We start from the raw sequence: 27111 nt of genomic DNA, 5'->3' as shown, positions 1-27111 counted from the left end.
ACACTGCCTGTGGAACCACAGCCCCAGCACGGGTCAGCGCCTGTGGAACCACAGCCCCAGCACGGGTCACTGCCTGTGGAACCACAGCCCCAGCACGGGTCACTGCCTGTGGAACCGCAACCCCAGCACAGGTCACTGCCTGTGGAACCACAGCCCCAGCACGGGTCACTGTCTGTGGAACCGCAACCCCAGCACGGGTCACTGCCTGTGGAACCACAGCCCCAGCACGGGTCAGCGCCTGTGGAACCACAGCCCCAGCACGGGTCAGCGCCTGTGGAACCATACCCCAACCCAGATTAGATCAACACCCGTGGAACCATACCCCAAACGCCTTCTCGACATGACAAAAAGCACTGAAAAAGCAGTGTTCTAAGAAAATATTTTTTGGCTTTACATGTAAACAAATACACAAACAAACATGGATGAAGCCAAATCATTTAACTGTTTAACGTGCTATGCATTCGGTATGACAACACATGGACAAGCCATTTGCACTGATCATTTATGAACATAACTTAACACTTTTTGGTATTCAATATTTCTCTTTTTCGTTTTGTATACTAAGTGCAGAAATCCATACAGCCCTAACCAACCTGTCTGCTCTGAATCCATTGCAACCTCGTAACATTCTGTCATGGTACCCACAAATCCTCTAAGCTATGCTCCAAATTGAAATGTTGCCTATTTGCCACCTAAGTCAGGTTTCAGCTAATAGTTCAAGTGCCATCAAATCTAGCTATATTCACTGATAAGCTGCAGGGCTGCTGTGGATTTAAGTGTAACAAGTTAGTGCTGATAAACTGAAAGATATTTCTGCAGTAGGTCTCAATACAGGTTAGATTTTTTTTTTCTCCAAAGCATTCTAAGCTGTCAAGTGTCCTCATTTATTTCCAGTTTCGATTTACATACCCTAACAGAAAGGAACATATCATGGAAGTAGCCAGATTTTCACATGCCCAACAGCTTGCAGCATATGTGCAAAAATAAAACCCCACCACCATCAATTCAGTTTCTTACAAATATTTTGATGTTTAAAATAACCTTCAAACTCACCATCCATGAATTCTGTACATATAGATATCCTGTTTTCCACAAAAAATGCGCCATAAAATCCTATTATATACGACGAATCACACTGTAATCATTTGAATTAAAAAAGGACGTTTTAGGAAACAGTCTTACAATTTAAACAATTCAAACATAGCTATAATTAACAGGTGAATGCTGGAAAATTACCTTATAAAGAATTTCTAGTTCTGACATAATTTGTTTTTGAAGCTCCAGTGTAATGTCTAAGGGAATAACCTGCAAAAAAAAAGTCAGCTGTATGCTACTTGACTAAATAGTGCAACTTTAAAAAATATATACATTATTAAGTAGACACACAGGCTGCAGCAATTGTCAGCAAGCAATTGTGGATTATTTCTACATAAATTGGTACATGAATTTTTTTAAATTGAGAAACCATGGTGAAAAACCAAGGCCTATCATGCAGGACACCACCAAGGTTGTAAAAAGTAATAAAGATAAAGTAATTCAAGAGGCAACGGTTAAGAGTCAGCAAGCCTGGGTTTTTAAAAGCTGTTGACTTATAGGAGGAGGTAAGGAATTCCAGTGTTTTTTTTCTTCTAAATTTCTAAACTACTCTCCTGAAGGCTAGTTGGACCCAGTTGGTAACACGCTCACCTCTAGATCAGAAGGTTGTGGGTTCAATCAAGCCTCACACCAGATTACAACACAGACTCTAGGCTAACACACCAGTCGTCATCTTATCGTGTCTACACACTGTTCCCTTTGGGGAACAGTATGAAGTAGTGGAAGGATTTCTGGCCGCGTTAAACGCTCCTTCCGTGACCGTAACCATCTTCATACCAGCCATTAGGGTGGTTAGTCCTATGGCGGGAGGGTTTTACGGGCTCCCACAACCCATACGAGGGGGGGGGGGGGGGGCACCCACACCCACGGACGCAAGTATCCCGCTGGATGTCAACCCAGAATTTAGAGCCGGAGCTCTGACTCCACTTGCCGGGACTATCTGGAGCGGGGTTCGAAACCCTACACCTTCTGGCCCAGCAGCGGGGATGCTTACCGCTACGCCAAAGGCCCACTCCTAACACACCAGTGAAGTACTGAAAGAGTGCAACATTGGCAAATGTGTCATCTTTCTTATGAGATGTTAAACCAATCTCCTGGGTGTTAAACAGATGTTGAAGTTCCCACGACAGTATTCAAAGAGCTCTCCTGGTGCCCTGGTCAGCATTCCTCACTCAACTAATATCTCTAAAAAGAGACTGATTGGGTTATTCATCTCACTGCTATTTGTGGGATGCTGCTGTTGTAGCATTCTGCTGTATTTGCCTACACAGTCACTGCATGCCAATAAACCTCCAAAATAATTACTAATTTTGAGAGGTTTCAATATCCTACACACATGCAGGTATTATTAATGGCAGTGACTCAGTAACTCTTGCTATTATGTTTCTAAGGCTTTGCTAGCTCTCTGGCACCTCACCCAAGTGGCCACTCTTCAGCGGCAGCAGGCTATCTGAGGGAAACACAGCTGACTCTGATTCAGTCTTCAATTGTGTGCAGGAATCACTGTATAGTGATCAGGAGCAGGAACCCAAGCTGGTTTTTCCTCTTCCAACTTGCTGAGGCCAAGTAATTGTTGCCCCAACTAAGATCAGCTAACCCCATGAATCAAACCCGAGGCCTTCTGATCTGTATGATTTAGTGGGTGGTACCTTTACCCACTAGGCTATTGGGAGACCACTGGAGTTGCAGTCTTGAGATCCTGGGTAAGAATAATGTCACAATTCCTGACCATCGCATGAAGATGACTTATTAAACCCATCGATAGCCAATGGAAGAACACAACAGAAAAACAATTGTAAATCTGCAATTCAATGCATGCTGAATTCAGATGACTGGAATAAACTGCTCAATTTTGCTCTTGTGGTTTAGAACCTGATCAAACCCCTCAATTAGGTTAATTATTTGCCACCAGTCTCAGGTATCTATAGAACATTCAGCTTATATACAGGTAAAGTTATTGAAACAAAAAATCATTTAATAGTTATTTGACAATACTTTACATCACTATATTTGTTACAATAAAACAAAAATGCTAGAAAGACACAGTTCGGGTGAAGGTTCACAACTGAAACATAGGATAACATAGGATATACGGCACAGAAACAGGCCATTCGGCCCACCCAGTCCATGCCAGCATTTATGCTTCACGCGAGCCTCCTTCTGTCTTTCCTCATCTAAATCTATCAGCATAACCCTCTATTCCCTTCTCCCTCATATGCTTGTTAAGCCTCCCCTTAAATGCATCTATACTATTCGCTTCAACCAATCCCTGTTCCACATTCTCACCACTCTTTGGGTAAAGAAGTTTCTTCTGAATTCCCTATTGGATTTCTTGGTGACTATTTTATATTGATGGCCTCTAGTTATGCTTTTCCCCACAAGTGGAAACATTCTCTCTGTATCCACTCCATCAAAACCTTTCATAATTTTAAAGACCTCTATTAGGTCACCCCTCAGCCTTCCCTTTTCAAGAGAAAAGAGACCCAGCCTGATCATCCTTTACTGATATGTATACTGTCGCATTTCTGGTATCATCCTTGTAAATCTTCTCTGCACCCTCTCCAGTGCCTCTATATCCTTTTTATAATATGGCAACCAGAACTATACGCAGTACTCCAAGTGTGGTCTAACCAAGGTTCGATACAGGTTTAGCACAACTTCCCTACTTTTCAATTCTATCCCTCTAGAAATAAACCCTAGTGCTTTTACCCCTACTCTCTGCTTTCTGTCTTGAAGCCAGCTAGCTCTCCATTCTGCTACTTATCCCCTGACTCCGCATTCTCTGACCTTGTTCATCAGTCTATTATGGGTTACCTTATCGAAGGCCTTTTGAAAATCTAGATAAATTACATCTACTGCATTACCACTGTCTACTCTCTCTGTTACCTCTTCAAAAAATTCAATGAGGTTGGTCAAGCAAGACTTTCCCTTTTGAAATCCATGCTGACTATTACTATGTTTTAGGTTTTTAGATGTTCTTCTATTTTCTCCTTTAATAGGGATTCCATTATTTTTCCTTCCACCGATGTTAAGCTGACTGGTCTATAATTCCTTGGACATGTTCTATCTCCCTTCTTAAATATAGGTATTACGTTAGCTATCCGCCAGTCCTCCACACTTTTTTCTAACAAATTATTAAATATGTGTAGTAAAGCCTCTGTTATCGCATCCCTAGATTCTTTTAAAATGCGTAGATGCAGTCCATCCAGACCAGGGGTTTTATCCCTGATTAGTGTGATTAGTATATTGAATATATCCCCTCTTTATTTTAAATGTACTTATCTCATTACTAATCTCATCATCCAATGTCATGTCCACCTGTTCTATCTCCCTGGTAAATTCTGCCATCTCTCTATCATTACCTGTGATATTATCTTGTCTATCCCTTAATGGCCGTATTCCCATCCCAACCTTCCTTTTTTTTATTGATGTGCCTGTAAAATATTTTACTATTTTGTTTTATGTCCCTTGATAATTTAAGTTCATAGTTCCTCTTTGCCTTCCTAATTGTTTTTTTTGACTTCTCTCCTAATCTCTTTGTATTCTCCCTTATCATGCACTCCCCTGCTGCCCATGTACTTAATGTATGCCTCTTTCCTTACCCTTAATTGTTCCCTTATGGCTTTATTCATCCATGGAGTCTCATTAGTGTTTAGTTTGTTCTTTTTAGCAGAATATATTGTTCCTGCACTCTGTTGAACATCATTTTAAATGTTTCCCATTGCTGTTCTACAGCATTGTTTGCCAATATCATTGCCCATTTTATTTCCCCAAGTTCTGTTCTCAGCCCCTCAAAATCAGCTTTTCTCCACTCTATTATCCTGGTTTTCGTCATACTTCTTATGTCCTTCTCAATTATCATCTTAAAGTGTATTATATTATGCTCACTATTGCCTGATGTTCCCCTACTTTTACTTCTCTTAACACTCTGCTTTGGTTCATTCCCCATTACTAGATCCAATAGCGAATCCTCCCTTATTGGGCTTTTTACATATTGGGTTAAAAAGGAGTCCTGTACATATTGTAGGAACTCTACTCCCTTATCCCCTTTACCTACCTCTTCTGTCCAATTATCAGGGCAGTTGAAATCCCCCATGATTATTATTCTATGTTTTTTTACTCATTTCCCTAATTTGTCTGCATATTTCTTCCTCCACCTCCCTTCCACTATTAGGTGATCTGAAGACTACACCTATTAGTGCGATTGATCCTTTATTATCTTTTATCTCTATCCATATGGATTCTATTTTTGTCTTGCTGATAGCGGCGTCAGTTTTTTCTACTGTCTTTATGTTATCCCATAGCTACTCCACCTCCCCTTTTCCCCTCTCTATCTTTTCTAAATATGTTATACCCTGCAATGTTTAATTCCCAGTTCTGATTTTTCTGTAGCCATGTCTCAGTAATCCTTACTACGTCTGGTTCCTCGCTATGCATGATTGCCTCCAGTTCCCCTGTTTTATTACAGACACTGTGTACAGCAATGCACAAACAGTTTAACTCATTTTTTATAGGATTTCCTCTCACTTTATGTTTAACCATCTTTTTAGACTCCTGTTCTATAACTCTATTTATTCCCTTGCCATCAATGTCCTCCCTTACTTTATTCTTTCCTATGCGCTCTTTTCCTGTTTTGTTTATAATTAGACTGGTTACGTTTCTTGTAGATCCCTCCCCCTATCCTTTGGTGTCAGATGCAGACGGACCTGTTTGAATTTAAAATACTTTCTCTTATTTCAGATTCCCAGCTTTCGCATTTTTTTACACTATATTTGTTATCTCTTTCTCCTGGTCACAGCAATACTACTGCACTTAATGCATAATTTATAAAGTTGGATGTTGAAGAAAGAAAGGTAGAAGAGAAAGGTCTTTAGGAAACTCCTGAAAGCTGCAAAGGGGGTGAAAATGAGTTGCCGGGAGAGGGAGTTCTGGAGGACAGGGACATAGTGGCTAAAGGATGGGCTGCCAATGATGAAGCAGAAGAAGGGGAAATGAGAAGTAGGCTGGTATCAGAGGAGTGGAGGGTGCCTGTATGGAGCAGATCATGGAGGTAGAGAGACAATGCTGTGCAGGGATTTAAAAGGTGAGCATAAGAATCTTAAAAGTCAATCCTCTGGGACATGGGGAGCCCGGGGGGGGGGGGGGGGGGTGGGTTTAGCAAGAAATTAAGGTGCTGATGAAAACGCAAGCTGGGATATTCTGGACGACTTGTAGTTTATGAGGGTGGAAACAATGCCAGAAAGGAGAGTTTGTAATTAAAACTGAAACTAAAACTTGAAACAGAAAATGCACCTAAGCTATACAGGACAACCAGCACATGACTGGTTAACCTGACACACAAAAGCCTTCATTTTTTTTTATATAGTGGGGGACATATTTGAGATCATGTGGAAACCCATTTTTTACTTTGCTGTAGGGTGATTTATAAAAAGCAGCTCCAAATTGACTTGTAACTGTAATATCCTGCTGCCAAGGAAAATTTAAAACCACATACTTGGGAATCAATAGTCATTCACCAACAAAATTCAACTCAGGGTCTCCCAGTGAAAAAAAACATGGAATAATTCACCTCCACACATCCCAGTGTCCCTCAATTAATAGGAATAGCGTTTAAGGCTGAGAGTGGAGTACCTGAGTAAATTTGCTCAGATCACCAATACACCTCCAGGACAAACAAGGATGAGTTGTCAAGTTAAATACAAGCAGTCAACTGACTGAATTATAATTTACTCTTTGTGCTCAACTTAAATTAGTGCGAGGCTATTAAAATATACAGTATAAATAAGGCAATTCATCACTGGCTGACATGGATGACTTCGTCTATTTGCAGGAGCAGCGCACATTCCACTTAAGGGAAGGAGTGCAGAATCACAGGTCAAATTAAGCTACTATTCCAGTTTAATTTACTTACATAATCCCTAGCTGACACAACTGTCTTTATATGTACTTTCGTAGCATCTGAGATGCATGATTACTATACAAATGATTAATCAAATTAAGCATTTGAATGCTGGGCTATGCCCAATAGTGGTCAAGGCTAGTTATAAGAGAATAGTAAGTACTATGTACTGTTCATACCTTTGTGTGTGTGTGTGTGTGTGTGTGTGTGTGTGTGTGTGTGTGTGTGTGTGTATATAAATATATATAGGAAAATTGCACAAGGAATTTTGGGAAGATTTCAATTTAACCCTTTTCAAAAAAAAAATCACTGCCAAAAACATTGAAAGAATAATTTGTGATTAAGCTCTGTAATTACCTTATCCTTAGTTTCCATTTTTACATCTCACCCCTGTTAAAATATATATATAAAATATACACACACACACACATTTTGAACACCATGTCTAATGTTTTAAAGGTGAACGGGGAAATTCCTCTATACTGTATACGGCCGAACTTCTAGTTGGAGGCATAATAATTCCTGTTTCAGAGAGAGTGGAATAATTGTATATATTTTCAGTTTATTTTAAACAGGTTAATACCTGCATTAAAAAATTGCACAGAGGGATTTAGCACAAGTTGGTTATGCATTTTTTATGGTTTAACAACATAAAGCCATTTGCTCCTAGCTTCTCCCTGCTCCAGTGATAACAGTTGCCAAATAGGGCACTCTAGCAATATAAATTGTGCTGGTTACTTTTTTCCTTCGAGGTTAGCATACAACCATTTACAGTAGTTAACAATATTGATTTTTAGTTGTGGTTTGTATTCAGATCTATTTTTAAAATTTTACACTGATTTTATTTTTTAATTTTTTAAATTGGGTTATGATCTTGAGGAAAATGCAGGATAAACTCATTATAAAGCCTTAACCTCAAATTTTTACTTAAAAGAAAATTCTTATTAAAGTGTCTTCATAAAACAAGTTAATCTAATGCCAATTTGAGGTTAAACATTTTGAAAATTCAGCAGCTATTTTTGCACAATTATTTTCCAGAAACTATGTACAAAATTGAAGTTAAGTCCAAAGAAAAAGTATTTATCAATTCTGTGTTCTTTAATAAATTAAAAAGAAAGGGAAAACTTGCATTTATATAGTGCTTTTCGCCTCAGCCAATGAAGTACTTTTGAAGTGAAGTAATTGTTGTACTGTAGGGAAACGCAGCAACCAACCTGCGCACAGCAAGGTCCCACAAACAGCAAACCAGACAATCTGTTTTTGGTGGTGTTGGTTGAAGGGGCACGAGGGAACTACCCTGCTCTTCTTTGAAGAGTGCAATGGGAATGTTTACATAGACCTGAGAGGGCTGCTTCAGCTATGCACAAGTGTAAAATACATTGCAGGGCATTGTTATCCAACTGCCTGCTCAAGATAAGTTATAGATTCCTGATTTTACTCTGAACTGGAGAATCTCTCAGTAGTATCCTTGTGCATTTGGACATGCCAGGCACATTCAATTTCTCTAGTGGATGAAGTTATGTTGCTATGCCATATTGTTTTCTTTATATTTTGTTGCAAATAAACCGACAGTCAAAAGGAAAAAACATACATGTATCTTGACCAGCAAGCAGTCATTCATCTGCTCTGATTCAAGCATATGTAATCAGTGTGTGTTTCGCCAACTAGGTCTAAATATTCAAATCAGTATTCAAAGGGAGCATTTTTGTTATTTTTAATATGAGAACATTAAGAAAAGCATTCAAAGGCCTAGTACGCCTATTAAAATATTTTTCTACATTTTAATTTTGTTCAAAATTTTGCTTTTTTTTCTGTAGCGCACCCTTAAATAATCAGCTGTTACCCTTTCTTTCTGTTCTCCTTTCAATAGTCTAATCAAGGTCAGGGGCAGAAACAGGTGTTATTGAGCCAGCTATATAATATGGGGGTGAGGGGGGGTACCTGTTTATTTGAGTTCCAGTTGATCTATTCCCATCCAGAATTTGCAAAACAAGAAATTGTTTGACAGTGTCAGAATACTTCATTTTTTTGTCTTGCATGTCTATTCTTGTAAAACAATGCTGTGTGAACCGTAGGCCATAGAATAAAATTAAGGAGCAATGTCTATAAAAATGGTAACGCAGGACAATAATTTCTTTAAAGGGTATTGTGCCCAAGAGATCTTCCCCTGTGAGTCAATGGCAATCTCATCTTTGTATTTGGAGCTTGAATGAATGAGGAAGAGTACATCTTTCAAATTTGTGACTAACTACATAATTTACAACTGATGGTCATAACTTCTATTTAATGGCATTTAATTACATATACAGGATACTATTGCTGTAAGAGCAATTGCTATTAGTGAACTGCAACTTTGCATTTATATTATAAAATATTATTTGTAGTGTTATTTTTTTTTTTAAACAAATCAGTATCTTGCTGGGCCACTTCACGGGGCATTAGTTCACATCGTGTGGACTAAGAATAAAGGTAGCAGGTCCCCTTCCCAGAAGTACATTAATGAAGCAGTCAGATTTTACAATAATCCGGCAGCTTTTATGGTAATTTTTCCTGGTGGCAGCCCACAAATTTCCAGATTTATTGAATTCAGTTTCACAACTTGCCACGGTGGAAATCCAACTCATGACCTTTGGATTGCTAGTCCAATGCCATAACCACTTCATTACCGCATTGTATTATGAAAGGTATGTACAATGTTGCCTAAATGTAGCTCCCCAAAGGCCTGGCAGGGAAAGACATTGCCTGGTGTGACACCAAGCCATACAAACTACAAGTTACCAGGTTTGATTCCCAATCAGTGCGGGGTTAGTTAATCTCAGCTGGGTTGGGTATTGGCCTCAGCGCTGTTGGGTATGGAGGGAAACAAGCCATCCAGATTTCAAAATAAAGAAAAGCTGCCTGAACAATGCAATGTACATAATACCAATAAAAAGAGCATTTCAGAAAAATAACAGTAACATACACTGTTTAAAAAAACTATTCTAAAAATAACATGTACAAACAGAATTTTCATCTTACCTTAACTGCTAATATTTTTCCACTTGGAACATGGTAAGCTCTGTGTGGAATTAAAATAAAGTCACTGAGTAACCCAAATACCAAAGCAGCTCAAGAGAAACAAGTTACAAATGTCAAGGGATGCCTGTTATTTACATTATGCACATTTACAACAAAAAATAATTTATGTGCTATTAGTGAAGGGTGTTGTGGACTATAGATTTTTTTGTTCAATAAAATGAATAGCGATTCTCATTTTCTCTGCTTTATAACCCTCCAAAGTCAAAGTCATGCATCTTGGACTTCAGCAGAGATGGCAGCTAAGCAATTGCCTATCTTTCCATGGCCGTCAGTGCTCTTTACCCTCCCCCCACCCACAAACTGACGGTTATGGAGAGCAGAACAAAATGGTACCCCAATGCCACACTTATGTCCCACTGATAGGTATCTTGACTTAACAAAATGCTGCAAGCCAATGACCTAACAAGGCAACTGATTGATTGAGGGAACTTGGGAACAATTGTTGGTAGAGCCTGGGACTCTATGGGCTGGATTTTTCGATGTGGTGGGCTGTTGAATGGTTTGTGCCCACATGTCCCGGTGAGCGTTGACCCTGATGGATCTTCCAGGGTCAGGCTCATTTACATGTTGTTGGTGGGCTTCTGGTGATTGCTCCGCCACTGCTGGGTCAGCTGCCTCAGGTGGGAGCCAAGGAAAAATGGCTGCGCACTTGCTGCAACGTTGCTTGTCGATTGCCCTAGCTGAAGAGAATAAAACACCTTTTAATCTCCTGCCTTGCCCAACGCAATTAATTGATTGCACTAGGCAAGGCAAGGCATTACTTTTTAAACCTTCCCACCGCAGTAGCACCGAACACCAGGTTCCTTGTGTTCCTGGTGCGCAGCTTTACCAAGGCATCAATAATGAGAATCAATGTCATTACTGTCTAATGTGAAGACATTTGCTCAAATATGGGCATATATATTCAACGTCCACCGTCACTTCCAGCAGGACAACTTTCCAACCCATTTCTCGACCCTGACTGTCTTTATATTTTATCTCCTAGTGTGTTGCTCAGTATATAAATGTTGCCAAATTAACTGATTTTTTTTTTTTTTTTTTTTTTTGAGTGGCAGCAAATAGTTATGCTGCCATTTTAGGGCAGCAGTAATTTGATTAAACAGACATCACCACCTAAATATTGATCAACACATCGTAATATGACATTCACTGGACAAAAACATGTCACTGTACAAGAAATCATCCTGATCGGAGGCTGTCCCTGGCAATTTCTTTCTGCAGAACTGCAACAGATACTCAAAGCTGGATTAGTTAGTGTAAACCTGTAATTATACTAAAATATAGGGACAATAAGAAAAAATATGACGGTTATGAATATGGATGATAGTAGCAGATAATAGATGGGACTTTATAATGGCCTCTTAAAGCAAGAAATAGTCAAGACTAAAGAAACGTTACATAACAGATACATACACGTACATAATCAGTTGAAAAAGCAGCCCTAACAGATGAAAGAACTGGGTGATGTACTGCATGTTTACAGTTGATTCTACAGATTGAACAGAGAGGAAGGGGACAGGGGAGATGCAGATTGGGTATCCAATTACTTCTTGCATATTGCAGTATTCAAGCCAGATTTCACAAAAACCTGTTTGGCTCATTGCTGGGTAAAAGTCAACCCAGTTAAAGAAAAATGATGAAAGTTAAGGTGCGGGATGCCATGGTAAAGAGTAGAATATTTTCTACTGATTGAATGTACTGTCAGCATAAACCACTTCTACAGTAGAAATACCACAGGTTAGATGCAAAATAAAGGTTCCTTTTACAATGCCTCAAGCATGCCTTGACCTAAAAAAAGAAATTCACCAGTGACATTTCTAGTTTCCACAGCAGCCATCCTTCTGGCCCACTTGGGTGTGAGTGCCAAATTAATGCCACATTACTAGAGTTATGGAACCATACCCATTAGGAATTGTTTTCAGACTGCCATTTCACTTATGACTTTTTTGCCCACAGTCATTTAATTAAGAATTTCACAGGCAGGGAAAGGAGACTTTTATCGCATCATATATTTGCAAGTCTCCACAAAGTACCCTGGTTGACCTATGTTGGCTGTGGCCCCAGATGCCACAGGTAAATGCCTAACTACACTGCTCCAGACAGGGTACTGGAGCAATAGGTTTACTTGCAATGTCAGGGCTGGCTATGTGATTCAGTACCCTCCTAGACAGACTGGGAAACTTCAAAGGTAAACTACTAGTCTGGTCTACATTCAAATCCAAACCAAAGGAATGAGTGAAAGAACTGTTTCTTTACCCACAATGCCAGTCTCCAGGAAGTCAGGCAATTTTGAAGTGTGGTCAAACCGGTATAAACGCATACCCAATTAAAGAACAAAATCCCTATGTACCATATCTATTCACTCCTATTACAGCAAACTGATCAGGCTGTTTTATATCATAACCCACTTACAGAATTCCCCAAACACCAAACCACTTCCTATTCCCCTAATAAAGCCCATTTGAGGTCATAAATGTTTCTGAAGCCCTATTTATACTGGGACCTGCAGCTGTTCTGCTTCAAATTGCTCCAGGTCCTGGCCAGATTAACTTTAAAGGGTCATAATGTAAAACATGCCGATGACAAAGCATTCTGCAGGATTCGTACTATTTCTACTTCAGATCCGCTTGTCGGTTTACACTGGGGATGCCAACCTTAAAACAGCTCTGCCTTAGACAAGAGGGGGTGAATTTTAATACCAGATTTATATCAGTGCAGTTTAATTCTGATTAAATTTAGGACAGATTTATACCAATACATAGTCTCCAGTGTAAATGGGGACTCGAGGTTAAAGCACCTCAATTTGCTCAAGTTTAACATATAAAAGCATCAAAAAGCTTTTAACACCCAGCCTAGGTGTGAAATTCCCTATCTACCCTGTGAGCATATTAGCATTAAACAGGTCTGACCATTGAATTAAATCGTTTAATTCCAGCAAATTTCTTCTGCAATATTTCTATAACATTGCCTTTATCTTTCCATCATCTAACCTCCTTATAACATTTATATTTTCTGGTTTATTTTTCTGTTTTATTTGCAATTCTAGTTCTACATTTTAAAGTCATGGATTTAATATGGCATCTTTATATCAGCCTATCCTTTGGTAACCTTGCCACATTAGGTATACTAAGCAGACTGTTTTGACATACAAAAATTTGAGGCTAACCTATATCCTATTCAGAAAATTAATATTTTGGAGCAAGCTACTGCAAATTTTCACCTACACCTTTGTTACCTCCAGTTTCTACTTATTCAACAGCCTCTCAAGCTGTTCCTTGCACAAATTCCAACTCATCCAGGCCTCTCACCTTATCCCACACCCAGTCTCACTCACTTGCCTTTGCCAACATCATTGTTCTTCATCCAACAATCCCTCCAAGGTTTCCCACCCTATCTCTGAACCCTCATCCAGGTCAATATCCTAGCTCACACCCACAGGAGTCAGTGTTCACTCCCTCCGTCCACGCCACTATCGATGGCAGAGTCTTCAGTAATTATGATCCTGCACACTGAAAATCTCGTCCTAAACCTATCTGCTCCAAATAGTAAATAGAGGAAATCTTTCCCCATGTTCCTTTTGTCGTGGTGTTAGCCACGATTAGCAGGGACTTCTTCTGTGTCCTGACTACATTGCTCCCTCAATCACCACCACCAAAACACAAATTAAGTGCTCATTCATCTCATTGCCGTTTGTGTTGATAGCGCAGGCAGTTGAGAACCCAAGATCTGTCCAAAGCAGACAAATTACTTCTGTCCCAGCTAGCCTTACGTCCGGAAGAAGGGAGGGGAAAATGGCTACTGCATTTATAAAGATAACAACAGTGATTGCACAATGCAATTCATCATACACATACACATTGGGATGTTTGAGATACTTTGCGGTGCTATATGAATGGAAGTTATTTCTTTGAACAATAATCACTGAACACTGCTGGGAATTGTGGGTGTGTGAGTGAGGACACAATCGGGTTCAGCAGTAACGCCACAATAGCCTGCCTACACTTACAGTACAGCCTCACACATGAAGAACGACTATGTGAATGCGATACTAGAGAGCAGCCTGCACCCCACCATAATTCTCAATAATTTCAGAATAGGAATGGAGAAAATTGGAGCAGGAAAAGACTCTAATAAAAATATTGAAACTGAAATACTGAGCTACATTTTTAATGTGTGTGTTAAATGAAAGAAACTTACTCGCTGTATTTTACCAGTGTTCTTATGGAATGCATACAAAATGCAGTTCAATTTACCTAGGTTTATTTTGGTAAAAAAATAGAATGGCAGGAGATAATATACACATATAACTTTACTTTCATCATTAAGAGTTTTGTAGTTAAATAACTATTATGTTAAGTAAGGGCCTGCATCCTATTCTGTAAGTAAAGTTAAACCTACAGTAAGTAAGAAGCCATTACTAACAGATCACTAGAAGATAAGTAAATGCTCTGAACTTGTATACTTAATGTCTGGCAGTTTTAAATGCTCTTCCACTGGAGGATCTCAACAGGTTAATTAGCATGTCAGTTACTTGACAAGAAAGATGATCTTTCTGAAACGACGATGGTTTACTGTTACTAACTGAATAATAAGGGAACGCTTGATGATTTAATTATGATGCACGTTAATTCATCCATAAAGGCCAGGTTTGAGTTTCCAATGAAGACACAGGCCCGGGTTTCTCTTACAAAGCGCCATCTTCCAGTTTACCACGCCAATTTAGCAGTTAATTATCATTTGTAGAGTTACATCACACACTTGGATAAGGATGAGCACTGCCCGCATCCTCTCCCTTCTTCCAAATGTAAGGCTAGCTGGGATAGAGGTAATTTGTCAGCTTTGGACAGATCTTGGGTTCTCAACTGTCTGCGCTATCAACACATTTCAGCACTTTGGCTGCAAAGTGATTCATTCACTTTTGCACAGAGGTATGGTTACACTAGAATAAAATCCCACACCAGTAGTGTTTTAATTAACAGCTAACAATGCCAAGTTGGAAACAGTGACTATTCGAATTATCTCTTTTAATGATCACCTCCATTCTTATCTACCCAACAAAAAATACCTGGGGGTCACCTGTAGCTTACTTACCTTGCAACCGCACATCCATGAAACCCGAGAGATGCAGCATTCAACGTGTTTTCTTTCAAGCCAAGCCACTGGCTGATAATATATTCATGTGTATATAATCAAAAGATTTCCAAGTACAGTACTTTGTTTCAAACCTATTCAACATTTGATGAATTTTTGAAGTTCAAATTGCCTCTGTACATATCTCCTTACAGTCAAGATGATACATATAATAGGCCACCCATATCTCCAAAGAATTTATGTCAAACCTAATGATGATAAATTAATTCATATTAATTCACACCAATTACCTTTAAACAGTCCAACCCCCTTCCATAATTCCACACAATATACTAGTTAACTCAAAAGTAAAACTCTACTTCGCAAGTTTTTAATTTCTACTCAATTTTTTCCAGCTAGTGCTATGGTTACATAATGGATCGACTTTATCCTCTACCCTGAAATTATGATCAACAGCGTTTTCCATATGTAAATTCTTTTTTTTTCTGGGTGAAGGGAAGTCTTTGTGCTAGTTAAGGTGAGGGGCAGCTGTCTGGGGAATAAAAGACGTTATCTCTTTTAGCATCCCCCGTCAACATCTAGCACTCCCAAGACAGACACAGCAAAGTGATGCTCCCTCTACTCAACCCCAACTTCAACAGAGCACCTTGCCACTGGATCAGGATGAATTTTTCCAATTTCCACACAATCATTATGACTTCTGGAATGAGCCTGTTAACTTAGTGCCATATTACACTTGTTCTGTATTTCGGCCTGCATCCAATAAGTAGGTTGAGACTTCCCATAATAGTTTTACATAAAAATCTGAATAGAGGCAGATAAACTTTCATTTCAGCAGTAAAAGCTGGATTTAAAACCAGAGATAAAAGGAAAGTGTGTTTATCTACAGTATCAGTGTCCCTCATACAATTTACATTTAATATGCTCCCAAATATGTGCTGTTTGTTTGGGCCCCTGTCTCACATACTTATTTGCAGCAGACAGATTTAGCCTGTTCTCTTAACCTCATCTTCTGCGATTCTAGCAGATCAGTCTTTTAACTGTGTAATGATTAAAATCACACCAAATCGCTCTTTCAAATATAAATCCCATGAAACCAGTTGATAATAACCATCTGTCGGATTCATTTCAGCCGGTCTCTCAATGCAAGTTCAAATCTGAATCAGTCGTTAATACTGACAGTTGGCAACAAAGATTAGCAACACTGCATGAAATCAACCAACCTAAGATGGTGCAGATTCTCTTCAAAACCTTTTTTTGGAATTATAATTTTTCTCCCCTTTTCCCCTGAAGACGTTGAATCTTGCTGGGTCAGAATTAAACAGGCGTCCTCAACTTTGTTGTACCTTGCCTCACATAGCCATTCTTCATGTATGAGACTACACTGAGTTTCAGTGGGTGATTTGACCATTAATGGCATCATAGCTGAGCCTATTATTGTCCTCCCACAATCTCCACACACGTGTGCTTTGCAATAGGGGTCAATACATAACAATCAGAAGCATGAACCCACACAGCTTATTCCCCTTGCTTGTTCAGGTCAAATGTAGCACCCCAATGAGTTCACCCAACTCAGCATGGACTGAATATCTAACGCAGACTGCAGTGTTTTTGTACTAAAGGGATAAACTTATTTGGCTGCAAACTTTATTGTAAATTAGGTTTTTCTGAAATGCATTCGATGGAGTTGGCTTGCTTGTTTGTTCATTACTCATCCACACTGAGAAAATTTACTCAACCTCTTCCCTTGCCTTTATATAAAAAAAAAAGGCCATGATACATATGAACATAATGGACAGGAAAAGACCAAATGGTCCATTGAGCTGCCCCGCACAGTCATGATGCCTTAAATATCATGATTCACAACACTCCACACCTATCAGCAGACATGTAATCTCCTGGGAAAACAGATGAAAAACCCAAGGCCAATTTAGGAGGGGAAAAAATCTGGAAAATTCCTCTCTGCCCCCCTTAGGCAATTAAAACTAGTCCAGGAGACCACAATGACCATTATTTATATTATTTAGTAGGCCACCTATCTTTTATACGCCATGATCTCCGTCCCAGCAAAGAACTGGTCCAGCTCTCTTTTGAAGGTAAGCAGCAAATTATTACTCAGGGCACGAGCCAGCAACTTGTTCCATAGGTATACTAGCCGCTGGGGAAAAAGAACCTCTTGACATCTAACCTAGTTCTGCCTTTACGTAACTTCTACACATGACTTTGGTCCACCCTATTCTATCTAATTGAAATAATCTGTAATATGAGCACAGTTTAGTCCCTTCATTATTCAGTCCAGAAGTCTATGTATTTCAAGAGTACATAGACCCAGCTTTTGAAGCCCATCTGGGTAACTAAGGTGTTTTAAGCTAGGTATCATTTTAGTGGCACTCCTCTGAACCTTTTCCAAAGCCTCTATATCACCCACCATGTGAGGGAAACAAAATTGGACACAGTATTCTAAGTGAGGCCTAACCAAAGTCTTATATAACTACAAAATTGTGTGTTTTGTTTTATATTGAATATCCTGGCAATTCAAACCAATATCGTATTTGCTTTGGCTAATAATTCACGGCTTTGGTCGTGAACCTTGAGAATTCTGCAATGCAACACCAAGATCTTTCCTTTTTCAACAAGATTCAGTTCTGTACCCTGTAGCGTGTAAATATCCTTGGTGTTGGTCCTACCCATGTGCAGAACACTACATTTACCCAAATTAAATACCATTTGCCAAATCTGGGCCTATTCTCCCATCGCTTGCAGTAGTTTATTCTCATCAACAGTTCTAACACTTGCACAAATCTCTGTACCGCAAACTTGCAGACCATTCCCAACACCTACATCCAGGTCATGAGTGAAGATAGTAAAAGGCAACGGCACTGATCCCTGCAGGACACCACTGGCAATCAGTCTCTCTGCAGATCCACAACCATTAACAACCACTTTCTGCCTACGGGAATGCAACCAATTCTTAATCCGTTGTGCCAACACCACACAATTCTATCCTGCTGACTAACCTGTTGAAGTAGCCTTATCAAAGGCTTTCTGAAAATCAAAGTGGACAATGTCTGAAAATCCAAGTGGACAACCCGACTACCCTCATTTACAAATCTAGTAACTTTTTCAAAATAATTTAATCAAATTAGTAAGACAAACTTTTTTCCCCAGAAGCCATGTTGATAACTCCTTCTCTATCCAGGTGATCATAGAGCGGATCACTTTGATCCCTTCCAGCATCTCGCCTATGATTGTAGTCAAACTACGAGGCTTATAGTTCCCTTGTAACGACTTGTCACCCATTTTAAAAATCGGAACTATACGAGCATCTTTCCAGCCCGAGGGAACAATCCCTGACTATAGTGAGCTGTTAAAGATATGGGAATGGGGAACCCATCTCTTTAAAGATCCTCGGCTGGATATCATTTCTCCAGCAGCCCTATTTGTGCTCTGGTTCCTATATTTATCCAAGATGATATTCTATTTTAATATTTACAATTTTCCTGTCAACAGTGCAACTCCTTGCTGGTAATTGTGCGTTGTCCACAGGAGTGAAGGCAGATGAAAAGTAATCCAAAGACTTCAGCCATACCCTGGGAGTCAATTCAAATCTGTCCTGAGGAATCCTTCAATGGCATTATGTAACCTGATGTAGCCCATAAAGCTTTTATAATTTCTACAAGTTTTTCACTATCCTCTTCTCCATTGACTTTTGACTGCTCTAATAGCAGTTTTTGTTGGCTTTAATTTGGTGTAATACTGGTCTCTGTTCTCCTGTGAATTAGTTTTAAACATTCCCACGCCAGTGGCCTTTACTGAATGTCTTTTAAAGAGAATGATGAAAGGAAAGACTTGCATTTATATTTCATCTGATCATGTACTCAGGATGTCCCAAAGCACATCACTTCTAATGAATTACCTTTGAAGTGTAGTCATTGTTATTGCACAGATAATTGTGCCAGCCAACTTGCACAACACAGGATCCCACAAGTAACAAACAGGATGAATGACCAGTTAAACAGTTATTGGTGATGTTGATTTAGGGCAGAATGATGGTCAGGACACTACGGGGGAGAAATTGGGTGAGTAGCGCCACCTGTTAGCGCCTAAAGAGGCAGTCAGTGGCTGTAGCGCCACTGGCTGCGCCTCCCGCGATATTCAGCAGGGGCGTTAATGGTGGCGTTAGGCATTTGCGCTGCGCCGCCACCGATGACGTCATCGGTGTGCGCAGCGCCCCATTTGCGCCCCGTTCGCGATATTTGGTAGCGAACGCCGCAGTTGCGCCGTTTGCTACCCGCGCCCGGTTCACGGGGCCTTACTGTGCCGGCAGCGGCGCAAGTTAAGGTGGAGGTGCGGGGCGGCCGCCTTTTTTGGCGGCCGCCTGCCAGCACCTCCGTCCCCGGCCTCCTAACCACCCCCCCGCGGCATTGCCGGCTGTTTCCCGAGAGCCCGGCACTTCTCCTTGGTGCCGGACTCATTTGCCGGCACTCGCGATCGGGGCTCGCGCTGGTGCAGGCACCTCCCCCTTAACAGTGGGAGGAAGGCCTGCAGTACTGCAGCGTGCCGTGCCGCAGCGTGTGCCGCTGCGGCACGTTGCGCTGCGATATTCAGTTTCAGCGCCCTAAGAGGGACGCGGAGCGCCTCGAGCCTCGCCCCGTGTCTCTCGCGGGGCAATGAAACTGAATATCTGACGATCGCTATAGCCTCGAACGCTACGCTAAATCCTGCGCTCAGGCGACTTTTGTGCCACTTTGGCGCCCCAACCCAATTTCTAGGCCTACGACTCCTTGCTGTTCCTCCTCCAATAGTGCAGTGGAATCTTTCACAGCCACCTGAACAGGCAGACATGTCTTATTTGAAAAATGATACCTCTGACAGTGCAGTACTCCCTCACTGCCACACTTGACTCTGAGTTCAAGTCTTGAAGTAAGGCTTGAACCCAAATCTTCTGATTTAAAAGGCAAGAATGATACCAACTGAGCTAAGCTGACATTACTTTACTAAACAAAGGCTGGGCTAACAATCACTCAATTGTCTTGGTCTTGGTTTTAGATATCTCCTGCAGCTCTGTGTTCTTTCTGTCTATCCCAGGGTCTGCTTCCTGTACAAACATGCCACTGCATACCAGCGACAGGAAGAATTTTTCTTAATTTTAGAGATCTTTACATGACAGTGAAATATCAATGGTTAGAATGTGCATTGCATGTGAATTTGCTCACTCGGTCAGGGATTATGCAGGACAAGGGATGAGTCCCTTTAAGAAATTCCTTTTTAACAGTTGAACAAATGTATAATCGGAAAAATAATTTGCAGTTGATCAAAAGGAAATTCTGAGGCCAGTATACAAGACATAATCGATGGGTATTGTAAACTGCTGTCATTATAAGCTTCTGAAACACCACTGGCGGAAAAGAGCTAGACGGGAAAGGGATACCAGATGGATAATTAAAATGTAGAAATGACTGCGTATAATTACTACTCATGAATAATTAATCACATTGTTTTACTTCATTAGTTATGCATATAACCCTTTACCTGTGATCAGTATTAAATATAGAATGAGATAGCAGGGAGTGATTACCAAGCTGTAACCTAATCAAGGTTGTTCAGATGATGAGATAAATCGCAAGAGTGAAACACGAGCAGTTTACGAACATCCACCTGAATCTACAGATTAGATTACAGCCTTGAAATCACTCCCTTGTATCCAATATTATATATCAAGGAGTCTTTCACTCAATTACCTTCCATGTCAGACAGGAGTTGCAGAGTTGTCATCAGACATTGCATGGTCACTATCTACCATTGTATGTGATTCCTTCTTGTTCACTTGCACACCAATGTGGATTTCAAGTAGACATCAAGGATTCACATGCAATGCACATTCTAACCATTGATATTTCACTGTCATGTAAAGATCTCTAAAGTTAGGAAAAATTATTCCTGTCGCTGGTATGCAGTGGCATGTTTGTATAAGAAGCAGACCCTGGGATAGACAGAAAGAACACGGAGCTGCAGGAGTTATCTAAAACCAAGACTGAAGGCAACACGGAGAAATAACTGCTGTTAGAATACAAAAGGATTGCCCTTAAATTTTCCCTTTTCAGGACACTAAGTTAACAAACAATGACAGACAGGAAAAGACCCTCTGGTCCATCCAGCCTGTCTCACACAACTCCAACACAAACCTGTGCAAAAAAAACCAAAAGTAAATGACATGGTCTCAAGCAGCATGAAAACCCAGAAGTGAGCCTATTTAAAATGTACTGTGTCACTGCTAACTTCACTATAGTGTATCGAGCCGGATGAGCTTTAAATGTCTGCTGACGCACTTAATTGCTGTTTTCTGTCCTTAAAGTTTTATTTGTGGATATTTATCTCTCCCAGGAGATGAAATAAGCTGCACTACCCACAACTATGCAAACTGTATGTGGTCCATATGGAAGGAGCATGCTTCTGGCCCAAGCAGACACTCTTATTTTGGATTTCATGTTCCTCTAACGGGCAGGATCTCCCCAAATGGCTCGGTAAGTTTTTATGATGAGTAGCTGAGCCATACACACCAAGAAATTCAAGCCCCGATCTGTACCAAATTAACTGACCTCAGCTGGAGCAGCAACACGGGCATTGCAATTGGACTCAAACCACCTGGCTCAGGGAGGGGGAAATCATGCAGCGTTCATACAACTAATCACTATCCAGTTATCACCGTTGAGTTTGAACGTCAGGTGAAGACAGAATTGGCTCAGCTATGATTCCCCTTGCAGTCAAATAGGCACTTACTGTCTAGGCTAACACATGAAGATTGGTCACTTGGTACCAAAGGGTGATTGGCTCCTGTGGCACCATGCCCAACAAGGAGTCAACACTACCAGAGAGAAGAGTAAAGGAAGGGAAATTGAGAAGAACCCACACAAAACAAACACATTTATGTCACATTTACTGATCTCTTCATTGCTCATGATGGTTGATAATTAAATATATCTCTTCATTGGCGACATTGATTCAAAACCAAAAATGGATGCATCAATGATTATTTTGTTTAGTTCCGAGTCACAAAGTTTAGCTTTTGTGGTAAGGTGCTAGTGTCATTAGTGCAGTGCGTGACAAGTTGCTTAAAGTGTGAGCTGATAACATTGCAGTGAGGGAAACCGGGCAATTGGGACCCGAGTGAACAGGGCAAGCAACTGTGTATCTCCTTAACCAATCAAATTGAAGGACTGAAAGATCATCAACCTGAAACGTTAACTTTGTTTCTTGCTCCACAGATCCTGCCTCACCTGCTGAATATTTCCAGCATTTTCTGTTTTTATTTCAGATTTCCAGCATTCGCAGTATTTTGCTTTTGGACCACTTCAGTCCCTTCATTGTTACAAAAGTCTAAAATAATTCCTTCATAAAATTAACATTTAAAGGAAGAATGCATTTGCCAAATTGTGCACAGGATAGATACATTACCACTTCAGTACCAATAAAAATGTTACAAGACTTGGGACATAAAATAAAACACTGGCAAAATTAACTTTTCACTCCTGAAAAATAACTACTTGAATTTTAATCAGAGCAAATGAATTATAAAACAGGACGAAATATATCTTTTCTATAAACAGAGGGAAATTTAACAGTGGAGAGATTAGAGTCTTAGCCCGGTTCTGAATACTAGTACATTAGACAAAACTGACCACAAAAAAAAATCATGCGCCATTTGGCACAAACACTATTTAAATGTATTTTGTAAAACCTTTTTTTTTAATGTGAATTTTTGTACTCATCAAGATGAGGGATATTAATGCTGCAACAAGCAGCAAAGGATGTCATGCAATGAGAAAGTGGATGAATGGTGTGGTCCGAGGCCATACCGACCAGAAGTCACCAGCTTTGATTCTTAGTCTGTGCTGAGGCAGCGTCTGGTGCACTGAAACTGGCCTCATCAGCCCAGGCTAGGGAGAAATGGTCACCTAGGGTTTCTGCTCTTGCTCGGCTGTAATGCCTTCCATAATCCAGTAGTCTACCAAGACTCTCAGAGTAGGTTCAAGCACACCAGTAAGTGCTGGTACCTTCAGAAGAGGAAGGGGAAGAGTTTTTTTTTAATGTGGAGAAAGAAACAATGAAGGGATTGGACAAACATAGATAAACAGACTCTTACTCGATTATTTTTTTAATCACCATAAGATGGAAAATATTGTAATCCAGCTACACCGACAATTACATTTTCCACTGGTAGGTTCTATTTGCTAAGCAAAATTACGATAAGGGGATTCAAACTTAAAAATAGATGAAACTTAGAAAATAAACACGGAAAAGAATTGTGAAAACAAACCCAGATATCATTAGTCAGATTATCAGGCTAGTTACTTAATTGATAGTGATTAAAGCATTCAATAATAACCCTGAAAGCAAGAAACCGTAATTACGTTGGAAGAATGGACGCTATTATACAAATAAACAGCTTGGAAGTTAATTAAACAGGGAAATTTTCTAAAATTAGTTTTGTTTAAGTGAATGTTTTGTGCTCATCAAGGAGACTGAAGAATGGAACAGTCATCTACTTCTACCTTTGGTCCTCAGCAGGAGTTAAAATTCAAGTAAAGCTCCCTTTACTCTTCCTCAACAATATGCTTTAAACCCAACTCAGAAGAGCACCCCCTACTGCTAATTTTTCACTTCCCACTCCAATCATTCCTACAGTCTCTCAGAGCAAGACCATCGATTTAGTGCTAATTTGTAATTGATATGAGCAACTTTATGTGGACTGACACCTACCAAGATAAGACTGCTGAAAACATGTAATCATCTTACAACCAGCTGAGAGGGGACACTTACGACCCATTAGCTTAGCCAAGATTCAAACCTAGGTCCTATTACAAACATCCAGTACCCCAACCCAGCATTTGCTAAACTTCACTACCATACGAAGTGGCTGAAGGAAGGAATCTTCCCCACTGGGGAAGAGAAGTGTCCAAAAAAAACATGAGAGAAAAGGGAATATGAAAATATGCTGAAAGGTTTGGGGGGGGGGGGGGGGCGGGAGAGACGAGAGCGGGGGGGGGGAGAGAGACGAGAGCGGGGGGGGAGCCGAGGGGGGGATAGAGACGAGGGGGGGATAGAGACGAGGGGGGGATAGAGACGAGGGCGGGGGGGGGGAAGTACATGTGTAGGGAGAGGGGAGGAGAGGGGTGGGGAGGGGAGGGGAGGGGGGGAGGAGAGGAGAGGAGAGGAGAGGGGAGGGGAGGGGAGGGGAGGGGAGGGGAGGGGAGGGGAGGGGAGGGAGGGGGAGGGAGGGGGAGGGGAGGGAGGGGGAGAGGGAGAGGAGGGGAGGGGAGAGGGGAAGAGAGGGGAGGGGTCCACCAAGGGCTGGAGGGGGCAAGCCACAAATGACTTGCAGGGTGCATTAGGAAGAGAGATATCATTGAATACATCATAAAGATTTTCGATGGTTGACAGTCAGTAAAAGGCAGCAATTTAGCTTCAGTGTACATGACATTGGACAGAATCATACAGCACAGAAGGAGACCATTCAGCCTATCGTGCCTGTGCCGGCACTTTAAAAGAGCTATCCAATTAGTCCCTTTTTCTCTTCCAAATAGATATGGATTTCCCTTTTGAAAGTTACTATTGAATCTGCTTCCACCACCCTTTTGAGGCAGTGCATTCTAGATCATAACAACTTGCTGCGTTAAAAGAATTCTCATCTCCTCAGGTCTTTTTGCGAATTCTCTTAAATTTGTCTCCTCTGTTTCTACTGGCAGGAGGGTCGGTAACCAGTTTCTTCTTCTTTACTTTATCAAACCCTTTCATAAATGTGAAAACCTCTAACAACCCCAGCTTCTCTAGTCTCTCCACATAATTGAAGTCCCTCATCCCTAGTACCATTCTAGTAAATCTCCTCTGCACCCTCTCCACGGTCTTGACATCTTTCCTAACGTGTGGTGCCTAGAGTTAGACATTGCTCCAGCTGAGGCCAGACCAGTGATTTAGAAAGGTTTACCATAACTTCCTTACTTTTGTACTCTATGGGCTGGATTTTCATTGAGGAGGCGGGTAGGAGGCGGGACTACAACTTTCGGGGTTGTAGTTCCGCCTCCATCGAGTTCTGGCCAACCCATGCGATTTTGGCTTGATTGACCTTGTTGAGCCCGCCCAGCGGGCTCAGCAGGCCGATTAAGGGCCACCCGGCAACAGGTGACGTCACAGATTGATATTTCATCTGTCAAGACCTTTTGACAGATGAAATATCAGCGTTTGACAGCTGTTTGAAGCTATCAAACACTGACAATCTGTACTCCAGATTAATTCCTTCCTGTCAGGATGATTTAGAGATCTCCCCGGAACAGAAAGCTGAATGCTGGAACTTTTGACAGCTCGCGGCCATTCTGCTTTCTGTGCCGGTGAGATGAGGGACTCCCGAGACCTGAAGGAAGGAAGGCTGTAAAGGTTAAGTAACTGTAAGTAAAACTTCTTTAAACACTTGACACACACCAAACACACTTACCTCTGCACTCATGCACCCATCACTCACCTGAACACCGGACATCTCGACCCCACCAAGCCCTTCATCCCAATGGCCCGCCTCGCTAACTTGGCCTGGTTTGGAGCCGTCGGGAATCCCACATTTCACCAATGAAAATAGGGATTAGGCTAAAAACTGCCTGTAAACAGGCAGTAAATTGGCACTAATCCCCTTCCTGCCTCAGGGAGGTGGGTCTCAGTGCGGGTCGGGTACCCGCCTCCTTTGAAACTGGCATGGAGGCGGGTTGAGGGCGGGATGGGTTCGTGCCCCCCCCCGATTTCGGGATTTTAACCCCCCGCACGCCTCCACGGCCCAATGACAATCCTGCCCTATGCCTCTGTTTATAAAGCCAAGTATCCCATTTGCCTTTTTAAACAGCCCTTAACTTGCCCTGCCACCTTCAAAGATTTGTGTGTATGAACCAGCAAAACATTCCTGAACTTTCCGAGCAGCATCTCAATTTATCAATTATGTTCTCAACCTTCCAGATTTCTGTGATACACAGTTAATACAGAACATCCTACCAATCAAGAGTAGGTTAAAACTGCCCTTTTGTCCCTGCACGTCATTCAGCAGCCTTTTGTAAACACCGTGGAGCTGACGTAACATAATGCTGGTTTGCCATCACTGGCACAGGGACAGCTGGAAAACTGAATTAAAAGCCACAAAGAAATGAACCAATATAATTAAAAAGATAACAGGTACTGTACCAGGGAGGGAGTTCAAGGCTGAAATCTGTTCTCAGGGTTCAGATGGTTATGAAATGCTGCAGCTTTGCTCTCCTGATTTAGGATATCTGAACCCTTTCATTAAATTACAGGTTTATATCTCACTATGAAGTATCCATTGTCTATATATTTCACTGGGGGAAAAAAGGTCACCACTCATGACAGGTTCTCTTCTAATATTTTATATTAGACACAGAGAGCAACACACAGTCTGAGGAGGCAAGAGAGGGAAAGGAAAACTCAGTGCCGGAGATCGGAAATAAAAACAAAAAATTCTAGAAATGCACAGCTGGGCAGTCAACAACTCGAAGAGAAAGATTCTGATGGAGAGAATAAAGGAGACAAAGAGCTGAGAAAGCAGGAAAAGGTCACCTAGATGCAGGTGCAGCAGGCGGTTAAGAAGGCAAATGGTATGTTGGCCTTCATAGCGAGAGGATTCGAGTACAGGAGCAAGGATGTCTTGCTGCAGTTGTACAGGGCCTTGGTGAGACCACACCTTGAGTATTGTGTGCAGTTTTGGTCACCTTATCTGAGGAAGGATGTTCTGGCCATGGAGGGAGTGCAGAGAAGATTCACCAGACTGATACCTGGGATGGCAGGAATGACGTATGAGGAGAGATTGGGTCGATTGGGCTTATACTCGCTGGAGTTTAGAAGAATGAAAGGGGATCTCATTGAAACTTATAAAATTCTAACAGGACTAAACAGACTAG

At 41.0% G+C, this 27111-nt stretch overlaps 1 protein-coding gene across 21 annotated transcripts in view; it reads right to left on the bottom strand.

The window, feature by feature from the left end:
- Nucleotides 1–27111, bottom strand: part of map2k5 (mitogen-activated protein kinase kinase 5) — a 284907-nt gene that overhangs the window by 140425 nt on the left and 117371 nt on the right. For 17 of the 21 annotated variants that reach the window (XR_015073772.1, XM_085968445.1, XM_085968462.1 and 14 more), the window contains 4 exons: nucleotides 10013–10052; nucleotides 8936–8959; nucleotides 1237–1305; nucleotides 1054–1135 (listed from right to left, as the gene is read on the bottom strand). Coding sequence is in view for 20 of the 21 variants with exons in the window: in XM_085968445.1 (XP_085824571.1) it covers nucleotides 1054–1135; nucleotides 1237–1305; nucleotides 8936–8959; nucleotides 10013–10052 (215 nt within the window). In the remaining variant the exon portion in view is untranslated. The remainder of the gene's footprint in view (nucleotides 1–1053; nucleotides 1136–1236; nucleotides 1306–8935; nucleotides 8960–10012; nucleotides 10053–27111) is intronic. The other 4 variants (XM_085968446.1, XM_085968450.1, XM_085968455.1 and 1 more) reach the window with 1 other exon arrangement.

Source organism: Somniosus microcephalus, chromosome 27, assembly GCF_052327205.1.
Source record: "Somniosus microcephalus isolate GS21.2 chromosome 27, FLI_Smic_1.0, whole genome shotgun sequence".
In the NCBI taxonomy this organism is placed as follows: Eukaryota; Metazoa; Chordata; class Chondrichthyes; order Squaliformes; family Somniosidae; genus Somniosus; species Somniosus microcephalus.
Note: the sequence above shows the minus strand (reverse complement) of the source record. Positions and strands in the feature narration are given on the sequence as shown.